The sequence below is a fragment of the Raphanus sativus genome, chromosome 4 (assembly GCF_000801105.2).
Source record: "Raphanus sativus cultivar WK10039 chromosome 4, ASM80110v3, whole genome shotgun sequence".
Lineage (NCBI taxonomy): Eukaryota > Viridiplantae > Streptophyta > Magnoliopsida > Brassicales > Brassicaceae > Raphanus > Raphanus sativus.
Window position 1 is genome coordinate 638,922 of NC_079514.1, and position 19,535 is coordinate 658,456.

Sequence of the window (19,535 nt, forward strand, 5' to 3'; positions counted from 1 at the left end):
TGACATGTTTTTATTGTGCATCTTGCTAATATTCTTAAGTTTTATTTATTTTTGCAGAGATGTAAGCTTTCTCATAACATCAATAGAAACATGCAATTAGTATATGATCAAAGGTTTAATGTGAAATAACATACGAAGTTTGGTTAAATGTTTCATTGTGGACGATACGCTGAAGATCCTTGATTGCTAATATATACTAATTAACTCTCGCCCATTTGATTGGAAATAATACTGTGAAATGTGAACCTTTCAAACATTTAAAAATATCATTCTAGATGTCAGCGAGGTTATTTTATTACGGGAAATAAACTATACTAATTGAAGATTTATTAATATTATAATACTTAAAAGTGTCAGATCCTAGTCACGACATGTTGATGTTCATTAAACATATACTAATATATAAGTATATATAAATTTGAACACAAGTGCGGTTTTAATAGTAACGTACGAACACCTAGCTTAACATATCGATATTATTTATTTTCAAACATTTTCCAAAGGCATTTTCAATGGTATAACACATTTTCTTTTAAAATAAAGTAAACTTTAAATAATTTGTGTATTTATTAAACTAATGATTTCTTTCATTTTTTCTTCAAAAAGAATATTTCAAATTATTATATTAATATTATTACTTATTATTAATTCCAAAATAAAACATATTACCTAAATATAATTTAATTTGAACTAAATCTTCATTATATACATAAATTTAGTTAAAAGAGTGAGAGAGAGGAATAACGATCTGCATAAACTTATAATTATATTACTAAAGTATTAGTAATTTCTCTAAAGTATAAAACATAAATATTGAATCTTTTTAGATATAAAACAAAAGAGTAAAAAATATAAGAATTGAATTATAAATAAAATAATTTAACAATAAAACTATCGCAAACTTATTTTCCCCTCAAAGTAATGCATTATTGGAGAAAAAAATTTCTTACTTTTTTATGTTTTCTTTCAAAATGAAAACTATTGGATATGCACAAGACATTTATAAATACTTAAAACATCTTCTAGTTTTCTCACACATACATAAAATTTCCTTTGACCAATAATAATAGTTTTTCTTTTTTCTAAGAAAGTGCTTGACCGAGAATAATAGTTTTACAGAAGCTACTTTATTGGCGATATAGTTTTGGCAATAAATGGGTGTGTTTGAACAAAAATCAACATAATGTATTGACCAAAAAGATCCTCATAATAAACTTAATTATATGGAAAGAAAACTAATGTTCTTACTTGAAAAAGTTATACTCCTTAAGTTGGAGTCTACATCTTGCTTTTAAATAGATAAGAAAGGTACCTGATAATATTCAGAAAATACCTCAAGGAAATTAAGACAAGTTCAAAAGAAAACCAGAATACGTGAAAAGATGAAGAGGGAAACTCCAGTTGTATTACTCGTTAGCTTACTTATCATGTTTGCATCAGGCATTGTTATATCTCTCAGTTGTTACTTATTTGATGCATTTTCAGTTCAGTTACAAATGTTCTAAATCTAATTCTGTGACCACATTTTTCAAATTTATTTAATGTTAAATTTAATGATGTATACAATAATGTTACAGTTGTGAATCAGACCAGAGCAAACACCTGTACCGATGGACTAGGCACTTGTGAAAACTGCGACCAGAGATGCAAGGCCAAACACGGGCCATCAAGTGAAAGCAACTGTGACCACTCTCTTGTGATGCCTCTGTGCCTATGCTACTATCAATGTGCAGGTCCGACACCGACTCCGACTCCACCCAAGATTTGCAATGGTGGAGCTGGTATATGTAGTAGAAGCTGTCCCGAAACTTGTTGTAATACTAACTGCGCACAAAAGTTTAATGGTGGACATGGATTTTGTAGCACCCTCGGTAATTTTAACTTGTGCCAATGTCAATACCCTTGTTAAAGCCGGCTTACAAAATTGTAGAATTTATTTTATTATTATTAATTTCAATAATGGGATGATAAAATAATACTCCTTATTTACAAATTAACTGACTATCGGCCCTTTCAAAATTTAAATATGGATATTAAGTCCCTTCAAACTTTGCTAAAAGCAATTATAAACACTCAATATTTTACCTATAATTTTTCAGTTTTCATAGATATATGCATATAAATAACAACATTTTATAGTATACAATCTATAATTCTAACATGGAAAAATAAATTATGCCTAAAATATCAAAGAAAAGTTATAACCAGATAAAATAGTTAAATTTTGAGGAAAAAAAGAATTAAAACATCTTCTACTTCTCTCACACATAACGTAAATCTCCATGGTAAGAGGCATGGAGAAAAACTTCAAATAGTGGACAATTTGTGTCGCTATATTGACAAGGGAGTTCAAAACGGAATCTCAAAAGTATCGGAGCTTGGAGGTAAAGAATATCAGGAAGCGTACGATGTTTGCTTCTAGATAGCATTATTAAGAGTTTTTATTTTTCTATAAAATACATTTAGATACTAGAAGCATTTTTGTAAAAAAAAATTGGGTTGAACAAATTTAACATTCATTAAAAAAACTCTTTTGACCGAGAATACTAGTTTTAGGACATAACTTTATTGGCCATATAGTTTTGGCAATCAATTGGTGTTTTGAAAAAAAATCATCATATGATGTAATTGATGACGAATAAAAGAAAGATAAGAAATGGTATGAGTTATTATTTATGGAATTTAATGAAATGGAATTACCATTCCATTTATTTAAAAATGTTTTTGATTTGAAATATATTTTTAATAAATCTTAATTTTTTGTTGAATAATATGAAATATTACGGAATAAAATGGAATTATACTTTTCATTTTTTCATTATAACTGGTGAATATTTTTAAAAAAATAAAAAAGTATTCTTATAGATTTTATTCCAAAAATGTATTCCAGCCGCTCTCATAATATATTGACCAACTTGCGAAAACAAAATCTAGGTTATGAACTGAAGCACAAGTAGTACAAATACCGACACCAAACCCATAACAAGCGAATTTTCCGATGATTCCCGGCTGCTGGTGTTTTTTGAATGGGTTTTAGAAGGATAAGGAAGTTTTCTCAAGTCAGAAATGGTATAGTATCCTTAAAGGTTTTATGGGGCTAATGGGTGCTACGAATGTAAGGGCTTCTCTCTTTTTTTTTCACTCTGAGATAAAAGTTTTACTTTAGGCGATAGAATTGATGACATGGCTTCCAGAAAAATATGACATGGATAATTTCATTTAATGTTGATTTATATTTTTGGCAAATTTATTAGAATATGGTAATAATTCATATATTACATTTAATATTGATATTTTTTGGCAAACTTATTAAAATATGGTAATAATTCATATATTACATTTAATATTGATATTTTTTTGATAAATTTTTTAAAAATATGGTAATAGCTCATGCATCATCTATAAAATAAATATATTCATATATAACATTTCAAATTTCGAAATATTATTATTTTGTATAATTATACAATTTTTATTACTAAAACTTTCAAAAATTTCTACAATTTAAAAATAAATAACTATCTAATCGTAAGATTATTAGTTTCTTATATATCAAAATTTTTTTATAAATATTGTTTAGGCTAATTTTTTTATAATTATACAATTTTATATCATTTTATTAGTTTTATGCAAATATATATCAAATGTATATTAAATACTTGTGAGAAAATAGTAAAATCTGTAATATTTAATATAAGTTAGATTTAAAAAACATATATAACATTTCAAATTCGAAATATTATTATTTTTATATAATTATACAATTTTGTATTACTAAAACTTTCAAAACTTTCCATATATTTAAAAAAAAATATCTAATCGTAAGATTATTAGTTTCTTATATATCAACAAATTTTATAAATATTGTTTAGACTAATTTTTTATATAATTATACAATTTTATATCATTTTATTAGTTTACAAATTGATTTAATATATATCAAATATATATTAAATATTAATACGAAAATAGTAAAATCTATAATATTTAATAAAATTTATTTTTAAATATAGGTTAGATTTAAAAAATTTCTTAATGTATATGGTGCAGGAAAACACCTAGTTTATTGTATGCAGTAACACATAACATACCTCAACGAAGCAAATATAGACTCACTATATGTTGAGTGTTAACTGAACAAAAAAAAAATGATCAAATAATAAAAAGCCCAATAATCTTAAACAATACACAAATTTGTATACTTGGATTATATTAGCCAGCTATTTGTTTTCACAGGGGATGATGGGACAAAATCAATTGGACGGCCCAGGATATACATTTTCTCGTTGTTGTCATTCTCATATTATGGGTCTAAATTTATAGAGGACCTTCCATAAAGGTGGGTCTAACCGATTCATCGTAAGCCCATTATTATTTATAATCCAAATTCTAACACTAGAATCTAAGACCTGAGAAAATAACACTAACCTCTTTCGGGCAAAAATGATTGCAGAGACCTTACCGAACTTTAATTAATTTATCAGTACTTACTTTATGATCATTATTTTTTTTTATTTTCTCTGTTAGTTAATTTTTTTAGTGAGCGTAAAATGAAGATTGAAATTAATTACAGAAATTTATGAATGAGTTTCCTTCTTTGTCAAAAAGAAAATAACTACTTCAAAATATTTTTTTTTTTTTGAAAAAACTACTTCAAAATATTCATATTGATTTGTGTGTTTATTCATTCATAAACCAGGCTACAAACAAATATTCGATATTTACTTATCAAGAAGGGCCAGTAGATGTGTAAGTTATAAAGTTCTTAGTATTTACATTTTAGCGATCATACTTTTAATATATATATATATATATATATATATATTGATTCATATGAATAAGTTAGAAGAACTGAAACAGATAAAGGAGATAACATTATAAAATTTGAGATAGGCTGGTAACTCTAAGCGTGAACTAGAGTTCACACGAGTTTCAAGATTTCATTTATTTAGTTTGGACAAGCTGTGATGTAATTATTCATTTTTAATTTTAATATGTATAGTGGATAATACATGGCATTTTTTACCGATAACATTAATGGTTAATGTAATTGCAAACCTTTTTTTTTTGTAATTGCAAACCTTACACAACGGATATGAATATTGTCACTTAGCTGCCTGTTCTTTTTCCCCGGCAGCTGGCTGATACTTTGTTTTACTCATATGCAGGTGTGCACGGCAGAGTATCACTATCATGTTTTCCAAAAGAGATAAAACAGATTATTTATTTTTTTGCCATCTAAAAAAACAGATTATATAAAATGATAATTATTTAGAATCATATTATTTATAAGAACAAACGTATTCATTTAATTTGTTTTCTCTCGCTAAAACCATGATGGTTCCCACCTAACACTTGTTAGTTGCTAGTTGCTACACTCCACAAACATAAATCTCAAAATGAAAATTGTTACTTATCCAAGCTGTACCCAAGTTATAAATCAGACACACGTATCTTGAGGTTTTCTCTCTCCTGCGAAACCTCCATCTTCTCTCTTCGAGTCACCGCCTCTCTCAATTTCAGCCTCCGACCGACGACGGTGGGTTTCCATAACCACGTCGTCGGTCGGGATTCGCGGTTCCTCTAGTCTCTCTTTTTCCGGCGACGCATCTACTTACATGCGTCTGTCGTTTTTGACTTTGGCATGGATGGCTCTGACGGAGTTGCATGTCCGGCTTTGCTTCCGATGCTGCACCCTCCTCGTGGTGGGCGATCGGCTTTGATTCCGGGGCCGTACCATTTTTTTCCGGTGGTCGCCGGTTTTCGTATCCGTGGATATGCTCGAGCGGTATTAAGTCTTCGTTCTCGTGTTTGGTGGTTGGGTTTGGATGAAATATCGAATTTCATCGATGAAGCTCTCCAAAGCTCAGAGTTACGGGTTGTAGTTGCTGAATCTCTTTAGCTTCCAACAATGTTGTTGGGCGTGAGTTTCGGTGGTTGTGGTTAATTCCCGGATGATTCCGGTGGTGAAGTGATCAATTTGATCGGGTTTGTTTGTGAAGACCTTGGTGGCTCGTGATTCCGGTATGAAGCCGGTGGTTTACTGATTAGGGGTCCCGGCGGCGATTGCAAGTCGAAAGAGATGATGACGTTTCAACTGTTTGGGCACGTGTCTCTTCTGTTGTCCGTGTCTCACACGTGTAAGGATGTTTCATCATTGTTTGGGCTTGGATCTAGTATATGTGTTGTGTTGTTGTATATTATGTGGGTTGGCCTTTTGGACTTGTTTGTTTTTTTCCTTGGGCGTTTAATAAACTAAGATGGCAGAAAAAAAAAATCAGACACACGTAAATAGAAGTATTTGGTCAAAGTTTGACCATCTTGGAATCGTAAAAAATTTGACAGTCAAAGGTTCCACTTAGATGGGCACTAAGCCCCAAAGGAATTCAACAGATGGCACAGACTACATGGGCACTGTAATTATTTATTTTTTACTCTTTACGGAAACTTATCTACATTATGATATCATCGTAGACATATTTATTTTGTAAGGAAAAGTGTTACATATCATATGGTTTATTTATATGATTTTGGATTGTTACTAGTTAGGCAGAGGTGGAGCGTCTTTTTCTTCGTTTCTGAGGCAATCCAGCCATTCTCACGTGACCGACGCTCCTCCACTGTAGTTATTGTCACGTGCGCCATCATTCCACCATCAATTTTGTATCATATCTGTATATACCATGATCATACGATTGATATTTTGATAGTGTGTGTCTATTAAGTCCATAGAGTGTTTGATGGACCGAGTTCCTTTGTTTTTGCAAGAATATAAAAAGATTATCCTACCTCGAATGGGATAAAAACTAGTATTATTAAGAAAATAATGTGTGTAACGTGTTAGGTATCCTAGATCCGTTAGTTCATTAATAATGTGATCAAATTACATTTGGTTACAAACTCTGATTTTTCTTTGCAAGTAATAAGAAGTCACTATGCTTGATTAGAACCACTTCTTTCTCGCATTTGGTATCTAATGTGACAAAAGATATTTGGCATAACGACCTCATATTGCATACTTAATTCATCACCATTGTTAGTAATTCTGGAGAGTCTTGGAAACCGCAGATCACATAGTCTAAAGTCTTAAAATTTAAAAGTCTAAGATTAGGTTTGTATATACTATACAAATTTTAAAATAAATAAACCAGTTTTGTATTTGTTTTGTCTGTTTTGAATCGGTCCTTCTTGACATTATAATGTCTCAAAGTGTTATTTTCTTAAACATTATGTAATAGTTGAATAGTATGTAGTATTAATTATATATATATATATATACACATAGAAATGCACAATGATACAAGTCAGAACTAGAAAAAATACAAAATAATTACAAAATACGTAATGTGAGAATATTACTTGTATCTAGGGGGAGATCGAACAAATGCTGATACTTCCCTAACATACACATCAAAGTTGCAGATTTTGGATCTTGCGTCTTCTTGGTTTAATATATATATATATATATTTTTGACAAAAGTTTAATATATCTATCATTTCTTATAACTCATATTGTGTATATTAATATACATAGTAAGATATTCATATATTAAGAGCAATGTTTATTATATATTGAAGACGCGGCTCCAAAGCCTTGCTCAAAATCTAATATGGGAGCCTCATTTGCGGATCAAGTTAAAATGCCCTAATAGAGTTTACTCACGACTACATCACATCGCAAGTTATTAAAATGTTTTATTTTCTTAAATCAAGTATGTAGTATAGTACTCTCTCTCTGTTTTTGTTTTTATTCGTAGGTAGTTTTAGTTAAAAATCTCAACATCAAAAAAAATATTATTTTTGAAAAAGTAGCATTTATTATATAATATCAACCAATAATGAAAATGTATGTATTATTGTATTGGTCACACAATATCTAATTAATGCAAAAGTTACTTTGGATTATATAAACATCTTACATTGTGAAACAATTTTTTTGGGCTAAAACTACCTATATAAAAAAAAGAGGGAGTATATTTTAACTTGATTCAATTGAAAAACCAGTTTTTTATTCTATCTACAGCGTAAATCTGTAGTATAGTATACCAGATTCGGGAATTCCATGGAATAATGAGAATGGTTCATTTAGATGTCATGAAATAATGTTTTAAGGTTATATCAGAACTGTTGGTTTCAATGATCCTGCGTCCAATTTCTTGTATTCATCAAAACTCAAAAGGGTAGCAAGATATCAAAATGGTAAGTTTTCTTCTCTCTGCTAGTGGGGATCTGCCTTTTCCAATAAATATACTCTCTCATACGGTATATGTTTGTCTCTACCTACGTTCTATGTATCTAAAGTACGTACATCTACTGATCTTATCTACGTATAAATTTTCATAAACATAGTTCGTGCACCGCCACATCTACAAGAGTCATCCTAGCTCGCTAGCTGCTCGCCAAAAACGACGAAAGTCATTACTCCTTACCATGAATAAAATTAATATGGAAAACAAAAAGTTTTACAATAGGGATAAAAGAAAATGACATAACATATAGAATAATGAAATGACATAACGGAATAATAATAACGTGGAGCTAATTTGAATTTCAAATTTGAATTGTTGAGTGGATATGGTAAGGTGTTTCCCCCACCAATCCTAGAAAACATTATTGTTAATCACTTTCGGTTAATTCAATTCAAACAAATAAATGGAAAATTCTAAAACTAATTTTTTTTTGAAAAGGAAAACTAAATATTCCTATAACAAAGTACGTATTAGTTGTTAAAACTCCAAGTACATTAAATTCATTTGAACCTTTAAATCAAATTTCCACTTTATACTAGAAGAGTTACCAAAAAAAGCAACAAGAGGAGTACGTGGAACACACTAATGAGAAATGTTAACTAGAATGTTTTAGTTTGAATGGGATGTAACTTTCTGAAAGAAAAATATTTAATGAGATAATTGTTCTTGGTTACTCAATGATTGATAAACAAATTCAATGAATCTTACTAATCTCAGAGACGGAATAACATTTTATTTTAGTTACATATATATATATATATATATTGTTTTAAGTTCTGTATTTGACTATTGATTCGAAATAAATACTTAAATATAGTTCTAATAGTTATTTATAGAAGTAAGGACATAGCAGAAGTGGAGGTCGAGAGAGAATTTATAAAGTCCAAGTCCAATTAGCGAACTAGGTGACGACGTATAAATGAAATCTTTGACATGATATTAGTACTGAAATTTCGTTTATGTCGAAAGTGTAGAGGTGTATTGCTATGTTTTTGGCGAGTGAAAGCAACGATAATAATTTCAATATAAGAGAGCCTTAAGTGCGGGTAAGTTTCATTAATGATGACATTCGTATCCAATGTTTTCCACAGTAGTTCTTCTATAGGCGTTAGGCCATCGAATGCGAGGAGACGCCATAACACGACATCACGCGAGAGGGCCACTAGTAGAAGAAAATCTCGCTTGTTATCCATGTGTCACGAAATGTATAGCCATCAAAAATATTTATCCCAAAAATAGTTTTGTATTATAATTATGTAGTATATATTCCTATTAATAAAAACTTTATTTATCTGAAAAACCATCATGGACAGCTCTATTTTTTTTAAAGTGTTCCGTAAAAAAATATTTAAATAAACAATCAACAAAAAAATTACAATTCTACAAGAAAGTCAAATTCAAGAAAATAATTTTATTTCATTTGGATAGCATATTTATCCAAAATGATTTAATATTATATTTATTTTGTATATTATCCTTTATAAAAAATTATATTTGATTAAACCATCATGGACAGCCCTTAAGTTTTAAAGAGTTCTGTAAATAAAATGTTTAAATAAACAATCAACCAAAAAACATTATATTCTTAAAGACCCGTAAATTCAATAAAATCAATTTTATTTGATCTGGATAACATGTGTTAGTTGAATCATAGTTTTTTTTTTTAAATAGTGTAAACACACATATTTAAGAAAATAAAGAACAATACTAGTAGTATTAGATAAAAAAAAGTAATGCTACTAGAAAAAGAAAACCATAATTGACTATAGCATCAAAAAGTCTTCAAAGACAAGTAATCCTTCTGGAAATTTAAAAAAAAAAAACAAAAAAAACGAGTAATCATTCCCTTAACATATGTGATTATTCATCTCCCCTCCCCTTAAAAAAACGTTTTAATGAAGGAAAATAATACGCTTAATTTATAAAGAATAATTTTAAATGTAACCGCTAAATAACGCCCCCTCTCTCTCCCCCACTTATTTTTGGCGGCACCAGACGCGGGAGACTCTCTCTCTCTTCCCCCACTCTCCTCTTTCTCTCTCTTGTTTTTTTTTCTCGCTTAAATTTTCTTTAAAAACATTTCCGAAATCGAATACGATGATTTAGCTTAGCTTCCTCTCCCCCATCTGCTATATTCACTGCGATAACAAAGTCAATCAAAACCCATCTCTCAAAGTTTCCATCTTTATATATATATATATTATTATTATTTATGCGTACGGACACACAGTTTCTATCTCCTCCGCCGCCGTCTTAATCGCCGCCGTGAAATGGGTGAGCCAAGAGACAGTCTCGCTCTCTCTAATCTCCTTCTCTGCCACGAATCCGAGTCTTGTCTGAACGAACAACAAGACGACGATGAGACCAAGATTGAGAGATCTGATGAGCAGCAGCAGAAACCTCACTGTCTCCCTCTCTCTGCAACGATCGGTGACGACGACGAAGATTACGTGGCGGAGCTAGTTCGCAAAGAGAATCTTCGATTCGATGACAACAGCAAACCCACGAAAACGACGTCGTCGTCTCTTGACAGATTGATTGCAATCGATTGGATTCTCACTGTCCGTAACACAATCAAACACACACTCTCATAAAGACATAACCTTTCTCTACGTTTCCGATAAATTACTAACACTCGATTTGATTCTCTTTTTTTATTCAGACAAGAACTAGATTCGGGTTCCAGCATCAGACAGCATACATTGCAATCTCGTACTTGGATCTGTTTCTTCACAAGAGATTCATCGGTGTAAGTTTGATTCATTCCGATTAGATTCGATCCTTATGTCTTAATCCGACAGAAGCTAAAAACTTTGTTTTTTTCTCTTAGTTGCAGAAAGACGAATCGTGGGCGATTAGATTGTTATCAGTAGCGTCTTTATCACTCGCTGCGAAGATGGAGGAACGTATCGTTCCTGGATTGTCACAGTACCCACAAGATCAAGACTTCGTTTTCAAACCCGATGTGATTCGCAAAACCGAGCTTTTGATCTTATCGACATTGGATTGGAAGATGAGTCTGATCACTCCTTTTCATTACTTGAACTACTTTACTGCTAAAATCTCTCCAACAGACCGTAACCGATCTGTTTCCAAAGACCTTGTCTTGTTAAGATCCTCTGAATCTCTTCTCGCTCTTACCAAAGGTAATTAAAAAAATTTGAGATCTTTTTTTTTTAATCTTTTAGATTATTCACATTATTATTAAATTTCTTTCTTTTTTTTGTGGTGATATTGTTAGAGATAAGTGTTACGGATTATCGACAGTTCGTTGTTGCTGCTGCTACTACATTGTTGGCTTCTTCTACTTCTTCATCGGATATTAGATTGACGAGAGAAGAAATGTCTAACAAGTTCGGATCAGTCTCTTGGTGGACTTCTAACGAGAATGTATCATCATAATAAACTCTCTTCCTATCTCTTATGGATTATTAGTGTATGATCTTAAAGATGCTAATGTGTTAGGTTTGGTTGCATTACAGGACAATGTATATTCATGTTATCAGAGAATGCTAGAGATTGAAGAGAGGAAACATATGACACCCCCGCCGGCGCTAGCGGTTCCTGGACCGGTGGTTGGTTCAGGAAGTGGCGCTAAACGTCGTCTGTCTTTTGATGATTCTGATCAACCTTCTTCTCCTGCCAAGAGAATGCGTAGGCTCTGAAGAGAGTTTTCCTATTCTTCTTGGGAGTTTTTGGTTTATAAATTATATTGAATTGGTAATTTTTGCAACATATTGCTTCGTTTTTTTTTATAATTCAATCATTTGATTATAGAGAAAAAAAATGGTCTGAATACAATGGTTATTTCAGCTTTTTTGAAGTAACTCATATATAGAGGTTTATATATGAAGAAGGTCTTTGATGGTTCAATTTTGGGTGAAATTGTGAATATCAAAACATTAGGGGGTGATATGAGAGAATAAAGGAAATATGTGAGTTGAGTGTAAATAATGAAAGAAACAAAAAGGGTGACTAGTTTTAGGCCAATAGTTGAAGTGCCTGTGATTTGGTTTCATCAGTCTTTTCCTCTTATTTTTCATGTGATAGCAGATGATAAATGAAGAAATTCCTTTTAAGGTTAAAAAAAGAATTTAATTTGATAAATTATTTCACAGAATATACAAACACTACACAAGTAATCTGTTTATTTAATAAATCTATTTTTATTTGCCTTTCATGAAAATACTACTAATTAAATACAAACAAAGAAAATCCAATAATTTTTTTTTATCAAATGAAAACAGCCTATCACAATATTTTTTTAAATCTATTTATTGCTATTTTCCAAATACTCATTTTTAGCATTTTAGAGACCAACTACTTGTAGTGGAGGCACTTGGATCAATAATGGTTGGGATCAATATACACGGAATATATAAAATCTTTTATACTGAAAATTGCATGTGATGTTTTCAAGTTTTTGTACTCTTTTAGTCTCTACTCTACGCGCAAGTCAAAAGGATATATAGTACATATAAGATCGTGTAAAAGGAAATTAAATTTTCTTAAATTGATTGCAGTCTGAAAAAAAAAAAAAAAGACCAAAGACAAAAGAATCCAACGACTTTGTCGAAGTGAGAAACAACTGTCTCATACAAGTAGAGATCCAAAGCATGGTTCTCGACTAATTAAAGCTTTGATTCCAACATGATTATAAACTAATTAAAAACATTTCAGTACTTGTTTATAAATTAAAAAAAAAAAATCAAAGTTAGGAAGCAGAAAGTACTGACAGTATGTAGAAAATATGTGTGTTTGGTTTAAGGCCATGCTCTAAGAGATATGCAACAAGAAATCAAGAAGCTTAAAGAGTCGAGCTTCTTTTCACCAAGAACTAGTAAATGCTTCTGAGTTTTTTTTTGTTGCTCTCCTTCATTGAATGAATATATGTAGGTCCCTATTGCTATTTCTTCTTCACCTTCTTATTATCATTGGGCTAACCATTTTTTCTGTTAGGACGTGTGAGATTCACGGGTACCATACCACAATTGAGTTACAACTCTCACGTTGGTTGGAGTTGGATGAACTACAGGACTAGTAGGATTCTAAGATCACAAACTAGTTGATAGTTTAGTAAAAATTTGATCTCCAGTCTAATTTAGTCGTTTATTTAATGAACATTTTTAAAAAAATTATCGAGTGTATAGTGTTTTACCGGTATGGTATGTCACATTGTTGTCACCTACAGTCTACAGAACTACTTAAGGGAAATGACTATAGAATTACTATTTTTACTTCATTTATATAAAAGACTGATAAAATTGAATGAAAATGATATATTTTTTTTAAAAGAACAGTATCTCTTATTTATTACAAATTCTGATATTGACAGCCTTATAAATTGCTATATGGGAATCAGTTTTGAACGATGAGATAATGTCAGGAGAAAGAGGCTCCACAAAAAGCCACACAATGACTTCATAGACAGATTTTCTTAGTAACAAATTACAGTCTGGCTAGCTAACAAATCTTGTACCTAAAAATTCAGTTTACTTATTTTAAACATTTTGTTTTCCTTCAGTGTCCTTTTCTTTGCATTTCTCATTCAAATTTAGATTTCAAAAAGAAACAAAGATAGTCATTTCAAAGAAACAGTGTGTTTTACAAAAATAGAGAAAACATAGATCAGTTGCTTGTCCTTAATAATGAAAAAAAGAGAGTTATTGCAAAAGGCAAAAACTTTGTAAAAAGACTTTCTATTCTAAAATTTGAAAGAAATTGTTCTATGAGATGAGAAGAGAGCTCTCTTTAAAGAGCGGTTTTCGCGCTAAATTTGATGGATGGGATCAGACAGGAATCATCTTCAGTCCTGCAGCTATTGGCATACCCAAGAAACCTATGATGATACTGAAGATCCATTGGACTATTGTGAGTGGTGTGGTGCTTGCAAATGTTCCCAAGAACTCAATGATTATGATCTGAAAGAAAACCGTTGCACCAATCACAACCACAAAGACATAGTTGTCAAGTATTCCCTTGAAAACATCGATCTCTTCCATCTCTCTTGAGCTTATCTCATTAAACACCTGGACATTTCAGACCAAAGTCATGTCAAGATTCATTCAATCAACAATGTATCTTTCTTTCTAGCTCTCAAGAGGATTGTTTTTGGTTTACCTGACAGAAGACGAAACAGTTGAAGATAAGAGTGTTTAACATGAGAGTTGAGTCAGGACCATCAAGACCAAACACAGACTTCCCTTTGGCTTGGAGAAACCAAATGACAATGAACTGATACACAGACTGTCCTAGAATGTTCCTCCACATGGCATTGGTGATGAAGTTTCCTCTCCTTCCAACAGGCAAGCGTTTCATCAGCTCGTTGTTTGGTGGCTCTGTAGCTAAAGCAAGAGCTCCAAGTGTGTCCATGATCATGTTCACCCATAGCAACTGAACAGCAGTCAAAGGAGCACTTCCTGAAGATTGTCATCAAGAGGTGATTAGCAAGTATAGATTCAGAAAATCATAATCATGTTCTTTACTCACCGGTTAAGCAAGCTGAAGAGAAGTTAACAATCAGAGCAACAACATTAACAGTCAGCTGAAACTGAACGAACTTCTGGATGTTAATGTAAACAGAACGTCCCCATTTAGCAACTGTGACGATTGTGCTGAAGTTATCGTCCAGAATGATCACATCAGCACTCTCTTTAGCCACCTGAAAGGTTATAAAGATCATAACTATTAGATTCTTTTAGCTGGAAGATGACACTTGTGTGAAAAAATTATATACTCACTTCAGTTCCGGCAATTCCCATAGCTAACCCAATATCAGCTTCATGAAGTGCAGGTGCATCGTTTGTACCATCTCCAGTCACAGCAACAACTTCATCAAACGTTGTCCTTAACTGCTTCACTAGTGTATGTTTATCCATTGGTGACGAACGAGCCATCACCTGTATAAGAAGATAAAACGTTTTTGTAATAAATGTTTCAAACATGATCTTTGAGATACAAGAAACAGCAAAATACATACCTGAATCTTTGGGATCAGTTCAAGTAACTCTTCTTGACTCTTCTCTCTGAACACTGGACCTTCAATCGCTATACCATCATCCGTCAAGATCCCACACTCCCTTGCAATTGCTTTAGCCGTGTTAATGTTATCTCCAGTAACCATTCTCACAGTGATTCCAGCACGGCGACAAAGCTCAACAGACTCCTTGACACCAGGACGAACAGGATCTTTGATCCCAACGATCCCTACACAGGTAAACCCCGAAGCAGGGATGGCTTCATCCGGCGAAAACCCGTTTTCAAGATCCATGTAAGCAAGGCAGAGAGTGCGGAGAGCCTCATTAGCAAACTCTTCGATAGTAACGTTCAGATACTTGATGGACTCTTCATCAAGCGGCACAACGTCACCGCTAGAGTTCACAACTTTGTCACAAGCAGCAAGAACTATCTCCGAAGCTCCTTTGGTGTGAGCACGGAGGAGACTTCCTCCGGGGAGCTCGATCACAACTCCCATTCTCTTCTTTGTTGAGTTGAACGGCTCAACTTTGATTACCTTGTAAGACTTCCTCTCTTCTTGGAAGTTACCACCGAGAGACAGTCCAAGCTCCAAGATAGCTGTCTCCGTCGGCGTCCCCAATATCTCGGTCTTGCCGTGCTTGTTCACAACGACTTCTCCTCCAGTGTTGTTGAAAATGGACTGAATCAAGAGCTTCACAGCGGACTCAGGGATCTCTGACTGCAGGCTAGACCCTTTGTTTGCAACATCTTGCACTTTCATGCAGATGCATGACTTCACAACGGTCATGTGATTGGTCGTGAGCGTACCGGTCTTGTCGCTGCAAATGGTTGTTGCAGATCCCATAGTCTCACAGGCAGCTAAATGCCTGACGAGAGCTTTATCATTCATCATCTTCTTCATAGCAAATGCGAGACTCAGCGTCACAGCCAAAGGCAACCCTTCGGGAACAGCAACGACAACGATCGTCACAGCGATGGCAAAGTACTCAAGAAGCTCTAAAGCCTCATCACCAGACCATATCCAGTGAGTTCCAGTCGACAGCTTCCTCATGAACATCCCTTGAACCAAAACAGCGAAAGTCACCACAGCGAAGAAGAGACCAATCTTGCCTATGATGGTAGCAACTCCATTGAGCTTCACCTGGAGAGGAGTCTCGTCGTCTCCTCCTTCGGTCAACGTCGCCATCAGCTTCCCCCACTGAGTCCTCATCCCAACGGTTGTGATCAGCATCTTGCAAGACCCGTCTTGCACTTTGGTTCCTGATAACAAAAAAGGGTTCTGAGCGTTCACCATCACAGGCTCGCTCTCACCGGTCAAACTAGACTCATCTATCACAACAGAGAATCCAGACAGGAAGAGACCATCAGCGGGGACTTGATCACCAATAGCTAAATGAACAATGTCACCAGGAAGCAAGTCATAGATAGATAACTTCTGTCTGAACCCATTCCTAGTCACCTGAACAGTGATCTTCTTCTTCTCCTTATCCAAGTCCCTAAACTGCAAACTCTGACGGTAATCACTAGTAGCAGTCACAAAGACAACGAGGAGAATACTCGCCACAATGCCGAGACCATCATGGGAACCTTTAGGCCATCCTTCGGTAGCTATCCCAACGATCAAGGACACGAAGGCGCAGACGCCGAGGATCATAAGCGTCATGTCTTGGAGAGCTTCCCAGACGAACACCCAGAAGCTTTTGAGCTCGCTCTCGGCGAACTTGTTGATACCGAAAAGGTCTTGCCTCTGGGAGAGCTTGTCAGCGTCTGTTGTGGAGAGTCCTTCGGTGGGAGATGCCTTGAGCTTGCCTGCGAGCCCATCGACTCCTCCGTGGAACTTCAGTTTCTTGACGTCGTGGCTTTCGACTATTGATCCTAGCTCGTCTGCACAGATGTCAAAGCCTGCGGCTTTGACTTCTTCAGGGACTGTGTAGTCACTTGGAGCCACACCTACAACAGAGCCATCACAATGGATTCAGACACAAAAGACACAAACTTTGATATAAATTAGCATATAAATTAGAATATTTAAACCAAAATATATATATATATATATAAATTAGCATGGATAAAAACACAAACTTTGATATAAATTAGCATAAAGATTTAAACTTTGTTATAAATTAGCATAAAATGCAAACTTTGATACAAATTAGCATAAAAACACAAACTTTGATATAAATTAGCATAAATATTTAAACTTTGATACAAATTAGCATAAAGATTTAAACTTTGATATAAATTAACATAAAGACACAAACTTTGATACAAATTAAGAATAAAGATGTAAACTTTGAACATGTAATAAGAAGCTCACCAGAGATGAATTGAAAGGCAGCTTTTGAGACGAGAACTGCGATTCTTAGCTTCTCCTATAAATAGAAAGTTTTTTAAGATCCTTGATCTCAAAAAGGAAAGAAACTAATCAATCAAATGAAGGAAGGGGAACCTGGTTGGTGCGGCGCATGGCAGCGGCTTCGTAACGTTTGGAGAGATTGGCGGTGAAGCGAAAACGGCGTTTGGGATTCTTGACGACGCCGCAGAGATTGCGCCATTTCTCAAGAGCTTCCTCGGAGGAATGCTTCGCCTTCACATCGAAGTTTTGGTTCAGGTAACTCTCCATCTTCCTTTCTCTCTACGATCTTCTTCTTTGTTCCTCCAGGTTGCTCTGTTTTGAAGGCTCTGTTTTCAGAAAGGGAATCAATGTTTCTGCTTATTTCGTGGGAGAGACGAAGAGAGAAAACACACACACAGTTCTTAATTTTGTGGGTGAGGAAGAAAAGTCGGAAGCTTTTTTAAATGGGAGAAAGGGAAAGTTATGAGCTTTTTATGTGCCCCATTGATTGACCGAGTCATCGAGTGCAATATACTACTAGTATCATTTTAGGGGAGAGGAGAAGCTGAGTTGACTCGTTTTAATTCGTGTCTCCAACCAAAAGTTAGGTGTGGTGTGTGTGACATTTAATTCAAAAACATTCGATTATTAAAAATAATAACATGCACTAACTAGTACGCATTAATAACGAATCGTTAAATAAATGCTTGAAACATTCATGCAGGGCATGATGTAGTACACGATCTATACATGTTTATTTTAGGACATGTTGTTAGATTATTATTGATTTTTTTTTCTTAAATTCCAAAATTTTGTGAATGAAGCTTGAAATTATTTTCATCGACTTTCCTTCCTTTTTGATGTTTGTGGAATTTATGCAAAAAATATTAAATTTTTAGATGGTTAGAATTCCAATAGTTTAATTACGAAATTAGATGATTAACAAGATTATATATTTACATGTCATACTCCTATTACTATCGCTTTTTGTAGCTTCTTGTTTGGCTGCTAACTTTGATTTTGACCAGGTGCATGACAATGTGGGACAAAAGTGGTGGGCGAATTTGACAGTAATGAGAAGTTAGGGGCGTTTATATAAGGAATGATAAATTGGAGGATCGTTGACCAAGACTATTGGGGAAAACACGCCACTTCGGACACGCCACGTTTCGACCGATTTCATTGGTTCTTTCTGGACCAAAAATATTCAAGTGGTCCAGTTGAAATAAAAAAATATGTGTGATTCCTTCTCAAATTCGATTATGGATTTCCCTCGAACCTAATATTTTTTCTTTTGCTCTTACGGTCAGCGGATATAGGCTATTTATCGGCCCATAAAGGGGCCTTCCAAATGAAGACCTTTGAGATATAAAATGGGCTTTCTTACTGAATAATTGACGAATTCTCCTCTTCAACATCGAGAACAGGGCTTCTCTTGAGAAAATGATATGTCACTATATGGCAGAGGCTTTTGAACATGACGGTGTTTTTAATGGTTATTTATTGGGCTTTAAGACCCCCTTACATTTTATGGGCTGTAGTACATATTTGCTTCTGTACATCATATTTTTACCAGCTAACGATCTATTAATTTTTGTAAATACATTACATGTAATTTTACACCAAACATCAAGCTCAATAATTTTGGTCTGTTGAACACAAAATCGTACTATCTAAAATCAGCTTTATCTGCTGTCACATTTTAGTGGGAACAGTCATGTCAAAATTATTATTTTGAGCTAGGTTGATTGAGTTGATCTTAATAATGTATGATCGTTTCTACATCATTTGTTCTTCTATTGCTCCAGTATGGATTTTCTTTAGGGTACGAAATTTTTTACCTAGAAATCATTTTTCACTTTTATGTGATTGATGGGAGACCTACAGGTTTCTTTTGTCTATGGCTAATTGGAAGATAATCAAATAGTTAAACAAATATTCGTCTCATTGTACCCAATATGCGTGGATTCAAA

At 33.5% G+C, this 19,535-nt stretch overlaps 3 protein-coding genes across 4 annotated transcripts; 2 read left to right on the plus strand and 1 right to left on the minus strand.

The window, feature by feature from the left end:
• The first annotated feature begins 1,346 nt into the window (after window positions 1-1,346).
• On the plus strand, window positions 1,347-1,909 carry LOC108834874 (defensin-like protein 182). The gene is made up of 2 exons (XM_018608192.2): window positions 1,347-1,440; window positions 1,578-1,909. The coding sequence occupies exons 1-2, from the start codon at window positions 1,383-1,385 to the stop codon at window positions 1,907-1,909; spliced, it is 390 nt and encodes a 129-aa protein (XP_018463694.1). The 5' UTR covers window positions 1,347-1,382.
• Window positions 1,910-10,236: 8,327 nt separating this feature from the next.
• LOC108849813 (cyclin-D5-1) lies at window positions 10,237-12,065 on the plus strand. Of its 2 annotated transcripts, none has more exons than XM_018623417.2 (5): window positions 10,237-10,810; window positions 10,912-10,998; window positions 11,086-11,395; window positions 11,491-11,639; window positions 11,732-12,065. In XM_018623417.2, the coding sequence occupies exons 1-5, from the start codon at window positions 10,520-10,522 to the stop codon at window positions 11,912-11,914; spliced, it is 1,020 nt and encodes a 339-aa protein (XP_018478919.2). In that variant the 5' UTR covers window positions 10,237-10,519; the 3' UTR covers window positions 11,915-12,065. The 2 variants fall into 2 exon arrangements, with proteins under 2 accessions (XP_018478919.2, XP_018478918.2); XM_018623416.2 differs by having other exon boundaries at window positions 10,240-10,810; window positions 11,080-11,395.
• A 1,743-nt stretch (window positions 12,066-13,808) lies between these two features.
• On the minus strand, window positions 13,809-18,117 carry LOC108855855 (calcium-transporting ATPase 2, plasma membrane-type). The gene is made up of 7 exons (XM_018629770.2): window positions 17,677-18,117; window positions 17,545-17,599; window positions 15,229-17,177; window positions 14,990-15,148; window positions 14,739-14,910; window positions 14,370-14,668; window positions 13,809-14,278 (listed from the first exon to the last, which is right to left on the minus strand). Exons 1-7 carry the CDS (start codon window positions 17,848-17,850, stop codon window positions 14,039-14,041), a joined length of 3,048 nt encoding a protein of 1,015 aa, XP_018485272.1. The 5' UTR covers window positions 17,851-18,117; the 3' UTR covers window positions 13,809-14,038.
• Between the last annotated feature and the right edge of the window lie 1,418 nt (window positions 18,118-19,535).

Excerpts from the sequence above, each read along its gene's own strand:
- LOC108834874 (XM_018608192.2), top strand. The coding sequence starts at position 1,383 with ATGAAGAGGGAAACTCCAGTTGTATTACTCGTTAGCTTACTTATCATG. Across the intron at positions 1,441-1,577 it reads ACTTATCATGTTTGCATCAG|TTGTGAATCAGACCAGAGCA; the intron begins GCATTGTTATAT and ends ATAATGTTACAG.
- LOC108849813 (XM_018623416.2), top strand. The coding sequence starts at position 10,520 with ATGGGTGAGCCAAGAGACAGTCTCGCTCTCTCTAATCTCCTTCTCTGC. Across the intron at positions 11,396-11,490 it reads TCTTCTCGCTCTTACCAAAG|AGATAAGTGTTACGGATTAT; the intron begins GTAATTAAAAAA and ends TGATATTGTTAG. Across the intron at positions 11,640-11,731 it reads GGTGGACTTCTAACGAGAAT|GACAATGTATATTCATGTTA; the intron begins GTATCATCATAA and ends GTTGCATTACAG.
- LOC108855855 (XM_018629770.2), bottom strand. The coding sequence starts at position 17,850 with ATGGAGAGTTACCTGAACCAAAACTTCGATGTGAAGGCGAAGCATTCC. Across the intron at positions 15,149-15,228 it reads AACTGATCCCAAAGATTCAG|GTGATGGCTCGTTCGTCACC; the intron begins GTATGTATTTTG and ends CTTCTTATACAG. Across the intron at positions 14,911-14,989 it reads TGGGAATTGCCGGAACTGAA|GTGGCTAAAGAGAGTGCTGA; the intron begins GTGAGTATATAA and ends ATAACCTTTCAG.